This window comes from Onychomys torridus, chromosome 1, assembly GCF_903995425.1.
Source record: "Onychomys torridus chromosome 1, mOncTor1.1, whole genome shotgun sequence".
Classification (NCBI taxonomy): Eukaryota; Metazoa; Chordata; class Mammalia; order Rodentia; family Cricetidae; genus Onychomys; species Onychomys torridus.
In genome coordinates this window covers 29,462,476-29,478,206 of record NC_050443.1, presented here as the reverse complement: position 1 = coordinate 29,478,206, position 15,731 = coordinate 29,462,476, and the positions used below count along the sequence as shown (strand labels likewise).

At 45.5% G+C, this 15,731-nt stretch overlaps 1 protein-coding gene across 3 annotated transcripts in view; it reads left to right on the top strand.

Moving 5' to 3' along the window:
• The window catches only part of Znf568 (zinc finger protein 568), a 60,258-nt gene that overhangs the window by 37,836 nt on the left and 6,691 nt on the right, over positions 1–15,731 (top strand). For 2 of the 3 annotated variants that reach the window (XM_036177514.1, XM_036177437.1), the window contains exons 7-9: positions 7,163–7,212; positions 9,783–9,906; positions 11,453–11,548. In XM_036177514.1, coding sequence (XP_036033407.1) covers positions 7,163–7,212; positions 9,783–9,906; positions 11,453–11,548 — 270 coding nt within the window. The remainder of the gene's footprint in view (positions 1–7,162; positions 7,213–9,782; positions 9,907–11,452; positions 11,549–15,731) is intronic. The other variant, XM_036177560.1, reaches the window with a different exon arrangement.

The window sequence follows — 15,731 nt, the reverse complement described above, 5'->3', positions numbered from 1 at the left end:
CTCAGTCGTTTGTACCCACCCCTTAGGAGCTGACACCAAGCACCTCCTGTCTGCTTGCTGTCCAGGCGTCTCCATCCTGAGTCTTCGGCACATTTGCTCAAGAATGTAATGACCACAGTCTGTGGAAGATGTCAGGGCACGTCTGAAGAAAGACGACATCAGGCTAGTCTGGTCTGCCACGGTGGCAGCTGCCTCCATCAGTTACGTCTGTTGGTTTGCGCTTTCCTTTTCCAGTCCCCCAGACCTTCTCTTCTGAGACTAGCTGCCAAAGGCAGCTGGGGTACTGACCCAGGGATTTGTAGAGAAAGGGAGGGACTGCTCAGTATAGTGTTTCAGCTTCCCAACTGAGCAATCTGTTCTCTCTTGAATTTAGCATTCAGAGTGCCGTTGGCATGCCAGTCTGTGTGATGGCATTAAAGTCCTGTTAAAACTCTTGAGGCCAACTTCATTAGCCAAAATGGATACAGCCCCCTTCCCTTTATATTTTAAATAAAACCCACTTTATTTTTCACCCAAAAAAAAAGGAGCTCATGGTGGGGCAGGGGCATTTCCCCCAAGACCAGGACTGACTCTCAGAGTTGCACAGTGACTCTACTGGGGCTCCTCGGCTACAGTCTGGGTCTTTTCTACGCCATCACTTGTCCTCTGTGTCTGCTCCAGTCAGTTGTGACTCTCCTGTCTGCCTGTGTCTCAGAATTGGGAGGATAGTTTAACCTCACTGTTCTCATGGATCTGAGAGAATGTCGGCTTTTTAAATAGGTTTTTGGTTTGGTTTGGATTTGGTTTTTCGAGACAGAGTTTCTCCGTGTCATCCTGGCTATCCTGAAACTCACTCTGTAAACCAGGCTAGCCTCAAACTCACAAAGATTCTACCTCTTGACTTACATAGGGTTTTACTTGTTAGGAGGGTGACAACTTCCACGCTTTGTACACACCGACTAGAAGGCAGTATTAGCTACTCTGTACTTTCGGTCTGAAGTAGTCTACGTGTCAGGCTGTTTGCCTGGTATTCCTTCTCTTTGTTCTTTACCAACCCTGGTCTCTGAAAAGTCTTTATTTCTTTTCAAACTAAGATTTTTCTTTTTAAAAAATGAAAACATTTTACATGAAGTATTAAGTCTTAAGTCTATGTCTTGATAAATTTATACAGAGGCCTATGAAGAAGAGAAAGTGGAGTATTAATGCAGCTCCCCACTGTGTCCTCTGCTCCTCCTCTCCAAATACTCCATTTCCCCATCCAGAATCACCAGTTCCCACTTCCGTCTTCATGGATTAATGCTCATATTCTAGAGCATCCTGTTGCTGGGACTCTGCCCTGTTAGTGGCCACATTAATGTCTCTGTAGCTTCTTTTTATTAGCAATGTTCCCACAGCTAGCTTACCCCATCAGTTGCCCAGGAAGACTTGGGCAGCGTCCAGTTTGGGGGCTAGCAAAAAGCAAGCAAGCATACATTGATGTGTGCACAAGACCTCATAAAGATAAGGGTCTTCATTTCTCCTGGGGAGATGAATACTGAGGTAAAATTGGCTGGGTAATATGAGACATGTATTTATGAAAAGTCTTAATTTTCAGTGCTATTAATTCCATCTTAATATAGTTTCTTTCTTTTTTTTTTTTTTTTCCTTAGCTTGCCAAGCTATGGAAATTCAAGTCACAGTGTAATTTTGACTGATGACTCCATCAGCAAATAACAGATGGGTGCCAGCTGCACTAGGCTTTGGGCAGAGTGTCTGCCAAACCCACGGTGAGCTCAGCAGCTGCTTCTGGAGCATAACTGATGCCTGTTCCCATGTAACTACGCAGCTGCTGCTTCTGCTCCCACTAAATATAACAACTTCGAGCAGCAGAAAGCCATTTAGTGAAGTATTCCCAGTATAGTCTCTGTTACAGAGCTTGGCAAGGGCTGTGTAGTGATTGGTTCCCTGTTTTAGAAGTGTCCCTCATGATTCACAATGCACTGTTCTTTTCTTTTTAGGTATGAGATTTATTAAAAGTTACTACTGGTTTGGCAGAACAGACGAACAGCAACATGGTGTGGGCTTTGAGGAGAGTTCAGCCCCATGTGGCAGAGTGGCTGACCCTTTTTACAGGTCTCAGAGGAAGGGGAAGGTTCTATGCCACATATTTGATGGGTAGTCCATAGTAAATGCTTTCAGGCGGGCTGTTCCTGGAGGTACGGAAGAACAAGAATCTAGAAAAACAAGTTAATACAGGACCTTTAGACACTGGTGTGCACATAGGTAACATTCTTGAGTTTTGTTTTGTTTTGTTTGTTTGTTTGTTTTTTAATTAGCCAGGTGAAAGGGGACTTAGGATTTTAGTAGTTCTCTCCTGAGGTGACATCCTCATCAGGGGAGTCTTGGGACAGTTGTAGTGTGGGAAATCCTAGAGGAGAAGGGTGCTCTTAAGAAAGGGTCCTTCCTCAATGGCCTCCAAGCCTGCTAATACCTAACATTTTCCCCTCAAGAGTCGAGACCATAGATCATTTAAATTATTGTAATGGACAGTGAGTCACCCTGTCTACTTGCAGCTAAAAAATGGCATGTAGATGTGTGGAACCTCTGTTCTTGCAACCTGTCAGCCATTGCAGGACAGCCAAGGAGATGCAGACGGATGGAGTTCTGTTGTCACAGGACCATATGCGTATGGATGGGCAGTTTTGATGGACGAGAACGTGGTACTTGTGTAATCTCTTAGTCTGGCCAGGGGGACTTGCAGGTAGAGTTGCAGTGGGTTTCTTGTCGAGAAGCCAAGGCTGGTTCCTAAGCATTTTGGGAGGCGGGCACTGACTGGGCAGCCAGTGTTTACTCCTACTCAGTTGGCCAAGGAAAGGGAAACTGAGAGGGAGGGTCCCCAAAGAAAGAAGACCCGCCGTCACCAAGCAGCTGGGACTGGAAAGGAAGGTGCTCGGGACAGGGGCAGCTGCTGGCCAGCTGGAGTAAAGGGAATAAGTGACCTCAGTCTTGTATATTATTAAAAGGACCAGCCTTAATAATATACTTCCCAGGGGCTCAGAAGAGAAACTACGAACAAGAACTATTTTCTGGAAAAGAATCTAAGTACACCAAGCTCTTTAGTCCACTTGCCGTAATTCCCTCCTCAGTCTCTAGCTTTACAGTTATAAACCCAAACAATCACAATCCTCCCTTCCAGCCAGTCACCAGGCCTGAATTCCTGCAAGGTCATAAAGGCAGGTAGGAGTTTCCTCAGGCAGTGAGTGTCAGGCTTTCTGTTAAGACCTGAAAGTGGAGTGGTTAAGGGAGGTCAGCTGAGAGCTAACGTCAGTTAGTATGTCAAAAGGGAATTTATGTGCTCAGTCTATATTCCAAGAAGTGGTTAGGTAAGAAGTTAGGGGTCTATAAAGTTAGTAAGGCTGTAAGAAAGGAGGGTCCGAGCTAAATCGTGTAGAGCTATTACTTAAGGTCCACCTGACTTAGGTGGTGTCTCCTTGTGGAATTTACCTTAAATCAGGAGACTAGCATGTGGTGGTCTGGGCTGTTATTTCTGTCAGTCCTTGAAAGAGGCTAAGGGAGATATATTCCAGTGCTAAAAGGAGAAAAAACAGATGGGCCTGAGGGAAGGAAGTCTTGGTTGTTCTCTAAATACCTAGAATGTATATGTCCAGAGAGTGATCAGTCCACACTGTTAGCAGTTCTTGGGAAAAAAATCAATTGGGAAAGCTATGAAGGCACACATGATTTTCCTAACAGAAGACAGCTGACATATAACAAGCCAAGTAACACCAAATGCTCCTTGGCATTTGGCTTCCTCTGAAGGAATTCCTTCATCCCTTCAGGTAGTAGCTTTGCCATAACCAGCTGAGTTCTTATAATATTTTACTGCAACCCATAACACCTCAGATTAAAGGCAATAGATTCTGACCCAGTACTGGGATTTTCAGAAAAGTCCACTCTCAACCTAGCTTCCAGAAGATCTGGCAGTGGTGGTGTACACCTTTAATCCCAGCATTCGGGAGGCGGAGACAGGCAGATCTCTGAGTTGGAGGCCAGCCTGCTCTACATATTAAGTTCTGGGACAGCCAGAGCTACACAGAGAAACTCTGTCTTTATAGAAAACAATAAAAGGTCACTAAGGCTCAGAGAGGACAGACAGCAGCATTGCAAGGGTTCTGAGGAGAGTCCAGGCTGATGATACATTGTACCCTGGAGAGGCCCTGGTCACACACAGACATCCTAGCTTCTGAATGTTCGCAACATGTCAGCTTTTCTTTTTTCCTTTTTCTTTTTTCTTTTTTGTTTTGATTTGGGGGCACAGGGTCACACTGTATAAGCTAGGCTGGCCTTGAACTTGTGTCTCAGCCGCCCATGTACTGGGGTTACACCCAGCTTTGGAGTGTTACTTCTTATTGTGTGTGTACATGTGTACACATGAGCGCTCGTGGGTGTATGTATGTGTACCACATGTGTTCAGGAGACCACAGAGATCAGAAGAGGGTCTCAGATCCCTTAAAACTGGAGTTATAGGCAACTGTAAGCTGTCGTGTGGGTGCTGGGAACCAAACTTGCATCCTCTGGAAGAGCAGCCAGTGCTCTTAATGCTGATCGGTCCTTCCAGCCTCTCCTGTTGTTGTTAGTTTTATGTGCATCGGTGTCTTGTCTGCATGTATGTCTGTGTGAGGGTGTCAGATGTTGGAGTTAGAGACAGTTGTGAGCTGACATGTGGGTCCTGGGATTTGAACCCAGGTCCTCTGGAAGAGCAGTCAGTTCTCTTAACAGCTGCGCCATCTCTCAAGTCCCCGAAATACTTTAAGACATGTTATATATAGTAACTTTCTAAGGTTTCCTGGTGTTCTACAATGTGTGGGAGTTCCTTCAAGAAACCAATATTGAAGATGAAGAATAAACCATTAGTGTTCATTATAATATGAAAAGTCTGAGCCTGTCTGATCTTTATATCCAAATATATTACATTAAGGTTTACCCAAGAAGTGATTGACAGTAGATAATGCAGTAGACAATAAAGCTTGTCCCATGGGATAACTGATGTCACTAATAGATGTGAAAGAGGATTGTCTATGTCCATACAATTTGCTGTGTCAAACACAACTTAGGTATTCTCTAATAAAAGTCAATTCTGACACTTTCTCCACTTTAGAAGCCTTTTTCCAAGACCCAGTGGCATTTAATTTTTGATCAGCTGGCTATAATTTAAGATTCGCATAACCTTTCCTTGGACTCAATTACTTTCCTCGGGTGGCTCACAGAACTCAGGTTACAGGTGGGATTAAAAAGAAAGAGAATTAGCAGAAACACAGATGAACTTAGTAGTTGAAATGACTAACTCTGATTCCCATGGGAAACTGGATTGCTGTTGCATGGGGCAGTAGGGCTGTAGAGCTCAGAGGCTCTCTGGCTTGTCTGTGTGTGCTCCTTAGTGGGGGTATGGGAGCAGTGAAAGTCAGATTTGAAATGAAGGTTTAGATCGCCCTGCTTGTAAATATTAATGTCCTGAGTACCCCAGAGTGTTCAAGATTATTAATAAAGTGGTACAGATTCATTGGTGAATGAGGGAGCTACAGGCATCAAGTATAACTTATATCCAATTACAAACATAAAGGCTGCTGATAACTCTACATTTTATCTTGTTACAGGTGTTTATATATTACCCATGGTTTATATATATTCAAATTTTTAGAAGCTAGCTTTATAACTTTTTGGGTGGGTGGTTTTTTGAGACAGGGTTTCTCTGTGCTGTTCTGGATCTCACTCTGTAAACCAGGTTGGCCTTTAACTCACGGAGATCCTCTTGCCTCTGCCTCCCAAGTTCTGGAATTAAAGGTGTGTGCTGCACACCCAGCTAAAACTTACTCTTTAGGTAAAAGAATATTCAGTGTTGTGTAACTAAATTGAAAAGTAATTAGTATAGCCACTAATTAGCCAATTACTATTTATAGCCAACTGTTAGGATTGTGCGCATCTTCTCATTTGTATCTGCAAATTGCTATGTAGCTAGAGTAGTGTTGTCATAAGGAGTGTACATATGTGTCAGATGGAATGCTTTTATCAGACATGGCTGTTCTCAGGCCTGGCTAATAGGATTTAATATACGCTTATCCTCTTGTTGGTTATGACAGACGGCATATAGGAACTGAGTAGCCAGAGGGATAAGCTGCCAATTACAACTTATTGCCTATGGATTGAAAATTGAGCCATTAATCCTTGGTATGAAATGTAATTGGCCTCTTAACGGCGAGTGTGATGTGAAGCCTATCAATAGAGGGGGCAAGAGGAACTCTGATGGGCAAGAGCCTCTCTTCTTGGGACTGGTTGCTGCATTTTGCTTTTTCTTGCTCTTACGATCATTAGTAGATGTGTATGTGGGACACTCTGTGATGCCCAATGCCAGCAGTGCCCCAGGGCATGCACTCTCTACAGACTTGGTCTACACTGGATGGGGTCTGAGTCACCTCTACCTTGGTAGTCCCTGGTATGTTTTTGAATCCCAGCAGCAAGGACCACGGCCACCGTTACTCACTCCTTGAACAAACCCACTCAGTTCTCCAGTGTTGTGAATGCTGTTCCCCTCAGGCTAGCGCTAGGCTTGAGGGTGCTAGGAGTCCTAGAACCCCTGGAATCCCCGCTTCTCTGTTCTGTAGGTGCCCAGGACAAAGGGCAGCAGTTCACTCGTGTTTAGAGACAGGCTTGGGCTGAAGACAGTGGAGTAAGGTTTGCCCTCATCAGAGTACTAACTAGGCAGGCCCTGCTCACCTTCTGCAATGGATGAGATCGGACTAGTTAACATGGTGGCTGCAGGCAGCTTTTTCTTTTCTGGGTTTGTTTGTTTTTCTTTTTGTTTTGTTTTGTTTTGGTTTTGGTTTTGGTTTTTTGAGGCAGAGTTTCTCTATGTAGACCAAGCTGGCCTCAAACTCAAAGATCTGCCTGCCTCTGCCTCCCAAGTGCTGAGATTGAAGGCGTGCACCACCACCGCCCGGTGTTTTTCTTAAGGAAGAACAAACTTACCTTTGAGACTCCAGCTCAGCACTCTAATTTGGGTCCTGAGGTCTCCTTTTCACTAAGTAAGGATGAGAGAAGATGGTAGGGTGTGGGCCTCTTTGGTCCTCTTCAGTGCTGGGGATGGGAGACGGTGCAGGAGTGTGCACAGTACATAGTTTCTTAACCATTTCCCTTTTCTTTCTCTAAGAAGCCCGAAGAGAAGGAAAGAAGAGTTTTGGATCTAAAGACATGGCCAAGGTAAGCCACAAATGCCACTTTTGTCGTGAAAAGCTTCTTGGCGTAAATGCTGCTGTGATTCAGGAGTCTCCTCTAGAGCCCTCAGTGATTTGGAGAAGAAGAAGCCATGTTTGTGGAGCACTTTTCTCAAACCATCCTAGGGCATCCGCTGTGTACAAACCGTCTGTTGGCCAGAACTTGCGTTTCCCAGGCTTTATTCGTATGGAACAGGGTCGTGCTGGTGAGCCTGGTGATTTAGCAGGGAATCTGAGGTTGTCTCGGTCTCATCCCTTTCTTGTCCGTTCTAGAGTCAGTGTAGTGACCTTCTGGCTTAAAACTGTAGAGCCTGTGCTGTCGGCCTGGCCTCTTCCACTCGTTTTTCCAGAAGACACTCGGTTTGTCTGTGTATGTGACTGGCCCTGTGTTTCTGTTTTCAGTGCAGATGGCGCTGACAGAAACAACCGACTTAGGGACTTACTCGGGGGTCACGGTAGTTTGAGGTTCTTCCCAAAAGTGATCTTATTTAATCCTCGTCGCCACCCTGTGAGACATCTGTGACTGTTACGTATTCTTTTCTTAAGTCGGGTATCTGTTTCTCCTTTGACAGTTTCACACATAGGAAGTACATTGATCACATGCATCCTCAACTTCCCCCGTCTTCCAGATAGCCCTATGTCCCCTTCCCAGTTCATGCCTTCATGTCACCCTCCCCCCTCCTTCCCCTCCCCTCCTCCCCCTCCTCCTCCCCCTCCTCCCCCTCCTCCCCCTCCTCCCCCTCCCCCTTCCCCTTTTCCTCCTCCTTCCCCCTCCTCCCCCTCCCCCCCTTTCCCCCCCTCATCCTCCCCCTTTTCCTTCCCCCTTTCCAATCAGTGCTGCCTGTTGGAGCATTGACTGGTCTTGCTGGCCTGGCCTTGGGCCAGTAACCTTAGCTGCAGGGAGTTCCTGAGTGCCATTGCATGTCTCAACATCCTCCCCATTCTTAAGGTCATATTTGTATGGTGAATTACATTTTTTTATTCATTTTGATTTTATGTGTGGGTATTTTGTCTGTATGTATGTCTTTACACTGCGTGTATGCCTGATACCCATGGAAGCTAGAAGAGGATGGTGGAGTCCCCAGAGACTGACTGGAGTTACAGATGATTATGGGCTGCCATGTGGGTGCTGGGAATTGAACCTGCATCCTCTGGAAGAAAGTCAGTGATTTCAACTGCTGAGCCATCTCTCCAGCCCCCCCTTTTTCTTTGTTGACATTGTTCCTTTGACAATTCATACTGGTATAGAATGCATTCTGATAACTCTCTCCTGACCCTCTCCTATCTTCCTCCCATGCTAGACAACACCCCTTCTCTATATATGTCCCTTCCCCAGACTCATGACCTTTGGTTTTATTGTGTGATCCATATAGTTTACCCATGGCTCTCTGTGTGACTCATGTATTGGTTTGTTGTGAAACAGGGTTTTACTGTGCAGCCTTGACTGGCCTGGAACTTACTTTGTAGACCAGGATGGCCCAAACTCAGAGAGATCCACCTCCTGGCTCTGTTTCCAGCTCCACCACATCCATTGGCACCCGGTTGGGACACTCGTGGGCACACAGCTGACAACAATGATCCCCTTTTCTTGTCGTGGTTTGAAAAGGAAGACTCTATTTCTGCTCTCTCCCTATTTTAGCTTCTGTTACCCGGGAGTTGGGGTCAGGGCCTGCTGTGGTGGCTTGTTGTCTCATAATCTTGTGTTTCTTTGTTGTATTTGCTTACCTATGGCAATGGATGTGTCCTTTCCTTTTTGAACTCTTTCTTGGGCTGTGTTTGTGTGAGGTCTTCCAAAAAGGATGCCCTGATTACGAAGTTCATTTCCTGCAGCTGTTGGGGCAGGTTGGAGTGGAGACCCTCCAGTAGTTTATCACCAGTTTTAGTTTGCCCACTGTAGAAACCCTTTTATATCACACTTGAGTTTCCACAGCGCAGAGACTGGGCACAGGGGCACTGGATGGAGGGCGTGCATGGCATAGTTCTTTGGAAGGAAAGGAAGAGACGGGAGCTGTCCAGTTAGGTCAGAGATAGGAGGTTCATAGTGAGACTATTTTAGATGTACAGATATAGACATAAGATTTTTGTAGGTGCAGAGAAGAGGCAGATAGGGAGCACAGTGGGTCAACAGTCAAAGGTCAGAATTACACCTGGGTTTAGAAGAGTGAGGAGTTAGAAAAAGGAGTTACGATACTGAAAGGTTTGACAGACACACACATACACACTCACACACTCACACACACACACTCACATACACACACACAAAGTTAAAACACACACACTCACACGTCTGCGGAGGAGAATGGAGACAGTGACTAGAGGGTGCTGTGCACTTGCATGGACAGTTCCGTTCAGCTGAGAAGCACCACTTACAAGGACTCTATTTGAAGTCCAAGAATCAGGTATGCTCAGAGCCGCTGTGAGTACCTGTGCCCCACCTTGACCTGTTCATAGGGAGGGTCCAGCCAGGCTTTCCAGGGAGTCATCTTCTCCACTGCCCTTTCTGTTAGCTTAAGATTTTTGTCTTAACTTCACAGTCATGCTTGTGTGTGATTTCAGGGCTTGAAGTTCAAAGATGTGGTCATTTACTTCTCTCGAGAGGAGTGGACATGCTTGTACCAGTCCCACAGGAATCTGTACCGGGATGTAATGTTGGAGAATTACAGCAACCTCATTTCACTAGGTGAGTTCATCTACCCACCGAAGCTCAGACTTGCCCTTCCAGATGTTCATGTTCTCTGTGGTGAGTGTTGCTTTTTCTTTAGCTTTACTGTGTGGATGGGTGGTCTGCCTGCAGGTCTGCCTGCGCACCAGGTACGTGCCTGGTACCCATGGAAGCCAGAAGAGGCATCAGATCCCCTAGAATTTGAGTTATAAATGGTTGCAAGTCACCATGTGGGTGCTGAGAATTGAACTCCAGTTCTCTGTAAAAGCAGCCAATGCTCTTAACTGCTGAGCCACCTCTCCAGCCCCTGTTGATTTGTTTTGTTTCAGACAAAATCTGCTACGTAGCCCAGAATGGTCTGAAACTAATGACAATTCTCCTAAAAGCTTTTGTTGAGTTTTTCATGAACACTTCAAGTACTGGGCTAAATTAATAATGTTTTACACATAACACACACACACACACACACACACACACACACACACACACACACACACAGAGAGAGAGAGAGAGAGAGAGAGAGAGAGAGAGAGACGGGGGCATCTTATCTTCTCTTCCCCAGCCCTCTAAAGTTCACTCATTTGGGGGCTGGAGAGATGGCTCAGAGGTTAAGAGCACTGGCTGCTCTTCCAGAGGTCCTAAGTTCAATTCCCAGCACCCACATGGTGGCTCACAACCATCTGTAGTGAGATCTGGTGCCCTCTTCTGTTTACATAATTTTTTTTTAATTAAGTTCACTCATTTGATCTTACATTTTTTTTAATTGGGATGGGGAAGGGCATGCATGTAGGATCAGAAGACAACTCTAGGGAGTTGGTTCTCTCCATCGGTCTCTACAGGGGTTCCAAGGATTGAATTTAGGTTGCCAGGCTCAGTTTCTTTCTCTCTCTCTCTCACTGAAAGAAGATTTTTATAATACAGTATATTCTGATTGCATTTCCCTTCCCCCAAATCCTACCGGATCCTCTCCACTTCCCCACACCCCCAAATCCACAGCCTTTCTTTCTCTCATTAGCAAAGAAACCAGGCTAGGACTAAATAAACAAACGGAAAAGAAAAAAGGAAACGACGGAGGAACACAGGAAACACATAGTGACACTGAGACACGCATTTGCACACATAGGAAACCATAAAATATAAGTGAACGATCTGTGCGGTTAAAAAGAAAGAATGAAGCGTTAGGAGGTTTTCAAAACCTCAACAATACCATTGAGCTCATGGTGTGCTGGCCATCTACTGCTGAGCAGGAGGCCCTACCTCAAGTGTGGTTTCTATGCCCAGGGAGGGTCCCGTGCGGGTGGTTGTCAGCTTCTGGGTTAGGAGAGGGGGCTTTCGTCCACTTTCCCTCTCAGGTCTGAGACCCTCTTTTTCTCTCTTGACAGTCATGGACTTATTTTACTATAGTCTCACTGTGTAGCCCTGGCTGTCCTTGAACCCACAGAAATCCTCCTTCCTCTGCCTCTAGGGTGCTAGGATTAAAGGCTTGTGCTTCTGTGCCAGGCCTCCTGGACTGATGTTGATTCCGACGTGTACAACATAAACCTCCCCTTTTGTCTTTGGACAGGTCTTGCTGACACTAAGCCAAGTGTGATCTCACTTTTAGAGCAGGGGAAGGAGCCCTGGATGGTTATGAGGAATGAGACAAAGGAATGGCATTCTGGTGAGTGACTGACTGTTCATGCACCTGGGGAGACTAGGCAGTCAGAAGGCAGCACTCTGGGTGCTGCTGGGAAAGCTCCCTGGCAGCCGAAGCCTAAGGTCTGAGGGAGAAAGGGTGTTCTAGAGCTCATAAAAATGTCAGGTGTGGTAGTGCATACAGGTAATTCCTGCCAGGGAAAGGTGAGACAGGGGGATTGCTAGGGCTTGCTAACCAGCCAGTTGAGCATATGACTGAGCTGCAGGCTAATGAGAAACTGTCTCAAAGGATATAGATGTTGTTCCTTTGGAAGATTCTAAGGTTGCCCTCTGGCCACTGTGTGCATACATACAGGTTTCTCTTTATGCTAAATTTCTTCAGTGGTAGAATTCGACAGTGAAAACTTTTAGGTCTAGACTTTTCATGGGTGAATGGAAAAAATGAGAACACGACCGCCCCATGGTATGGTGAGGATATAATAAATAGCTATATTTATTATAGATATGAGAGAGAGCACAGCCAGAGGCCTCTGGAGGGATCTAGACAGAACATGGCCAGCAGACTGAACCAGGTCATGAGAGGAAGGGGTTGGGGGGCCCAGGATCCAAGAGCCAGGAGACCAAGAGAGCACCAAGGAAACACATAGCCAGAATGGCTGGGTTTATAGGAGCCGAGAAGCTGGAAGGAGGGAAGCGAAGCTCAGGGTCTGGAGAGGTTATGGGTAGGATGTCTGTTGCTTGCCATACTGAGAGATGGTGGGAGGACCTGGCGGTCAGCGTCTACCTTGATGTGTTAAATAGGCACCTCAGCCATTTGTCCTGAGTTTCTTTGAGACCTAACAATGGGGAGAATTTTTAATCTGTCTTTATTGTGTGTTCACACGTGCCTGCTTGTCTGTATGTGCACATGCATGCAGGTGCTCAAGAGAGCTGGAAGAGATCTCTGGATCCTCTGGAACTGGGGAGGTTACAGGAGTTTAGAGTCACCCGATGTGGGTGCTGGGAACTGAACCTTTGCAAGAGCAGGTCCTTTGCAAGAGCCTCAAGTGCTCTTAACCACTGAATCATCTCTCCAGTCCCCAGATTTTTTATTATAACTAGTAATTCATAATCTTTGTTACAGAACTATTCATATGCTCTGGTTACTCTTGACTCTGTCTTAGTAGTTTTTTCATTTAAAAATTTGTGTGTTTTGTCTAGGCTATCTGAGAAATTGGTTCAGAGTGGTTCCTTAGCCCTTTTTATGGATGTGAGGTCACTAGTGGTCTCCTTTCATTCTTGAGCTTAGACCGTGAATGTCTTCTCTTGTGTCTCTTAAAGGTTTGTCAGCTTTAGTCCCATTGGTCTATCGATCGCTTTTCTGTTCTTCAGCCTGTTGATGTCCCCTTAGATGTAGTGTTGGTTTGCTCTTTAGACTCCGTTCTGTAAGATTTGCAGCTAGATTGTTATTTGATTCTTTTACTGTAGTTCTTAGTTACTTTCTTAGTGGTTGCCCTAGGAACTGTTGTATTTGAGGGGGTGCAGTAGGAACTAAGAAATATAATCAGCACTTTAATTTAAGACCATTTAGAAGCCAGGCATCCCATACCTGTAATCAGTACTCTGGAGGCTGAAATGGGGATCATGCGTTCTAGACTGTCCTGGGCTAGTGATAACCCTGACTCAGAAAGAAATGAGATAGAGGCTCAGACTGTGGAATATGGGCAAGCTCTTGGAGTTGGAAAGGAAAGAGAATAGTTTCCCAAATGCCTTTGATGTATTTCTCCTACTCGTTCCCACAGACATGTGTAAGAAAACAGGCCCATAAACGTCCCCTTCCTGCTGTACAGGACCTTGAGATTAGGGGATTGTGACTGATGAGGATTTCTTTCCCAAGTCTTCTGGGGAAGCAGACAGCTGCTTGTATGCACAGCCTTTTATATTCCCAGAAACATAGATTGTCCAGATTTGTGATTTCCTTTCTAACTCCTGGTTTACTGAAAACTAAAACCATAGCATTATGCTGCTACAATGTTACTTAGCTGTTAGCTGCTGTTTTCAGCAATGTTCCAGGGGGGGACTTCTTGCTCTCTGCCCCCAAGTGCTGAGAACTGAACTTGCTCCTCTGCTAGAGAAATACACGTTCCTAACCACTGAGCAACCTCTTCAACCCCACCCAGTATTTTCCTAGTGCAGATTTAACAATGAACAAGTAAAGGCCTCATCCAGTCAGATTCATTATATGTTCTAGTGAGGGAAAAATAGATGCATACTTACTATTTTAAGTGTAGTAAGCTTTTTCATCAGACTTCCTTCGGGGACCTCCAGCCCCCAAATAACACAGACACTTATTAATTATGAAAGTTTGGCCTCTAGCTTAGGCTTGTTTCCAACTAGCTTTTATAACTTAAATTAACTTGTTTCTATTAATCTACATTTTGCCAAAGGCTCTTTACCTCTCCTCCATTCTGTACATCCGACTCCCTCTGTGTCTCGGTGACATTTCCGTGTACCTAGATTCATCCCCCTGAGTTCTCTCTGTCTGAAAGTCCTGCCTAACCTCTCCTGCCTAGCTATTGACCATTCAGCTCTTTATTAAAACAATCAGGTGCCTTAGGCAGCTGAGGTGAAACATAGAAACATCTTCCTGCAGAGTAAACAAATATCCTGCAACATTTAAGTGGCAATAAAATACTGACACATTGTGTTTGGAGCCAGAATGATGAGGTCTAGCTCCATTACATAGGACTGCGTTGGGGTGGTTGTCTGAGGAAGGGTGGGTGCAGCAAGGGTCCAGGAGGGAGCGGGTGTCGGGGTGGCGAGAGGAGCCGTGCATAGAGGATGTGAGCTTAATGACTGTCAGCAGGAAGCTAGTGGAAGATCTGGGACAATGCGTATCACACACACACACCCCAGCAATGGAAGTTCCTTTGCCAGGAACTTCACTTTGCTCTCAAGCAGCAGTTTGTAGTGGAGGGGCGAGGGCCATGGGGACCCATTTTACCCCCAACATCTAGGCCCTGGGTGGTGTGTAGGACTTGCCACTAGATCACCTTCCAAGCAGTAGACGCTTGGAGCCAAATTACAAGGCTGTCTAGAAAATGTAACGTTTGCTCTGTGTTACTGATGCTAAGCTTTAAAGTGTGCATCATCCTGAGAGAATACTCAGCTCTGGGGCCCTGACCATTTAGTTGAGAAAAGAGGAGCATCTAGCCAAAGAAAGCCAGGGGGAAGAGCTAGTGTGTAAGAGGGAGATCAGAGTGGTCCACAGAACCCTGAGAGTGGCTTTAGTTAAATAAGGAAGGGACAGAGAACAAGATGTGTGTGGTCTAAGAGCAGAGGGTAGGAACTAACAAGGGAGGGGAGAACAAAGTGTAATGACATATTTGTGTGAAAACGCTGTAATAAAACTCATTCCTTTAAATGCTGACTTTAAAGAAAAAGTAAGTGAGCAACTGGTAGCTAAGAGAGGAGCTGAGGGAATTAACTATTTGAATTAGCTACAGAGAAGTTATGTGAGGAGGCCGGGTGGTGGTGGTGGCGCACGCCTTTAATCCCAGCACTCAGGAGGCAGAAGCAGGCGGATCTCTGTGAGTTCGAGGCCAGCCTGGTCTACAGAGTGAGTTCCAGGACAGCCAGAGCTACATAGAGAAACCCTGTCTAGGAAAAAAAAAAAAAAAGAAAGAAGTGAGACATTTGAAACTAGTTACAGTAGGACAAAACTTACTGGGTTTTAAGAAGAGGCGAAACCATGGAAAATATATTTGAGGAGCACACAGGGTTGCCCAGCATCATGATGGATGAAGAGTAAGGCAAGTAGAACATGACGTGTACTGTACAGTGGGGAATGGAATTAAGTATACTTTTTCTATACATGTTTGAAAATTTCCAGAGTGCTGGAAAATACTAGATGACATGTAATACATGTGCTTTACAAAAATAAGTGTGTAGAGTGGTAAGCACCTTCTTCTGTAAAGATCATAAGTAGCTGTGACTGGAGGCTGGAGTAAGGTGAGCTGTCTGGATATCTTAGGGGAGGTATCTACCAGCAGATTCTGAAGGAAGGCTGTGCCTCACAATGTAAAGAGCATGCAGTCGGCCAGAGAGCCAGAGCAGGGTCAGCTCAGGTCAGAAACAGATACAGAAGGGCAGATTTTCAAACAGTCCTTTTTCCTATGTGTATGTGCCTGCTTGTCTGACTGTGTGCCACATGCATGCATGAGAGCAGC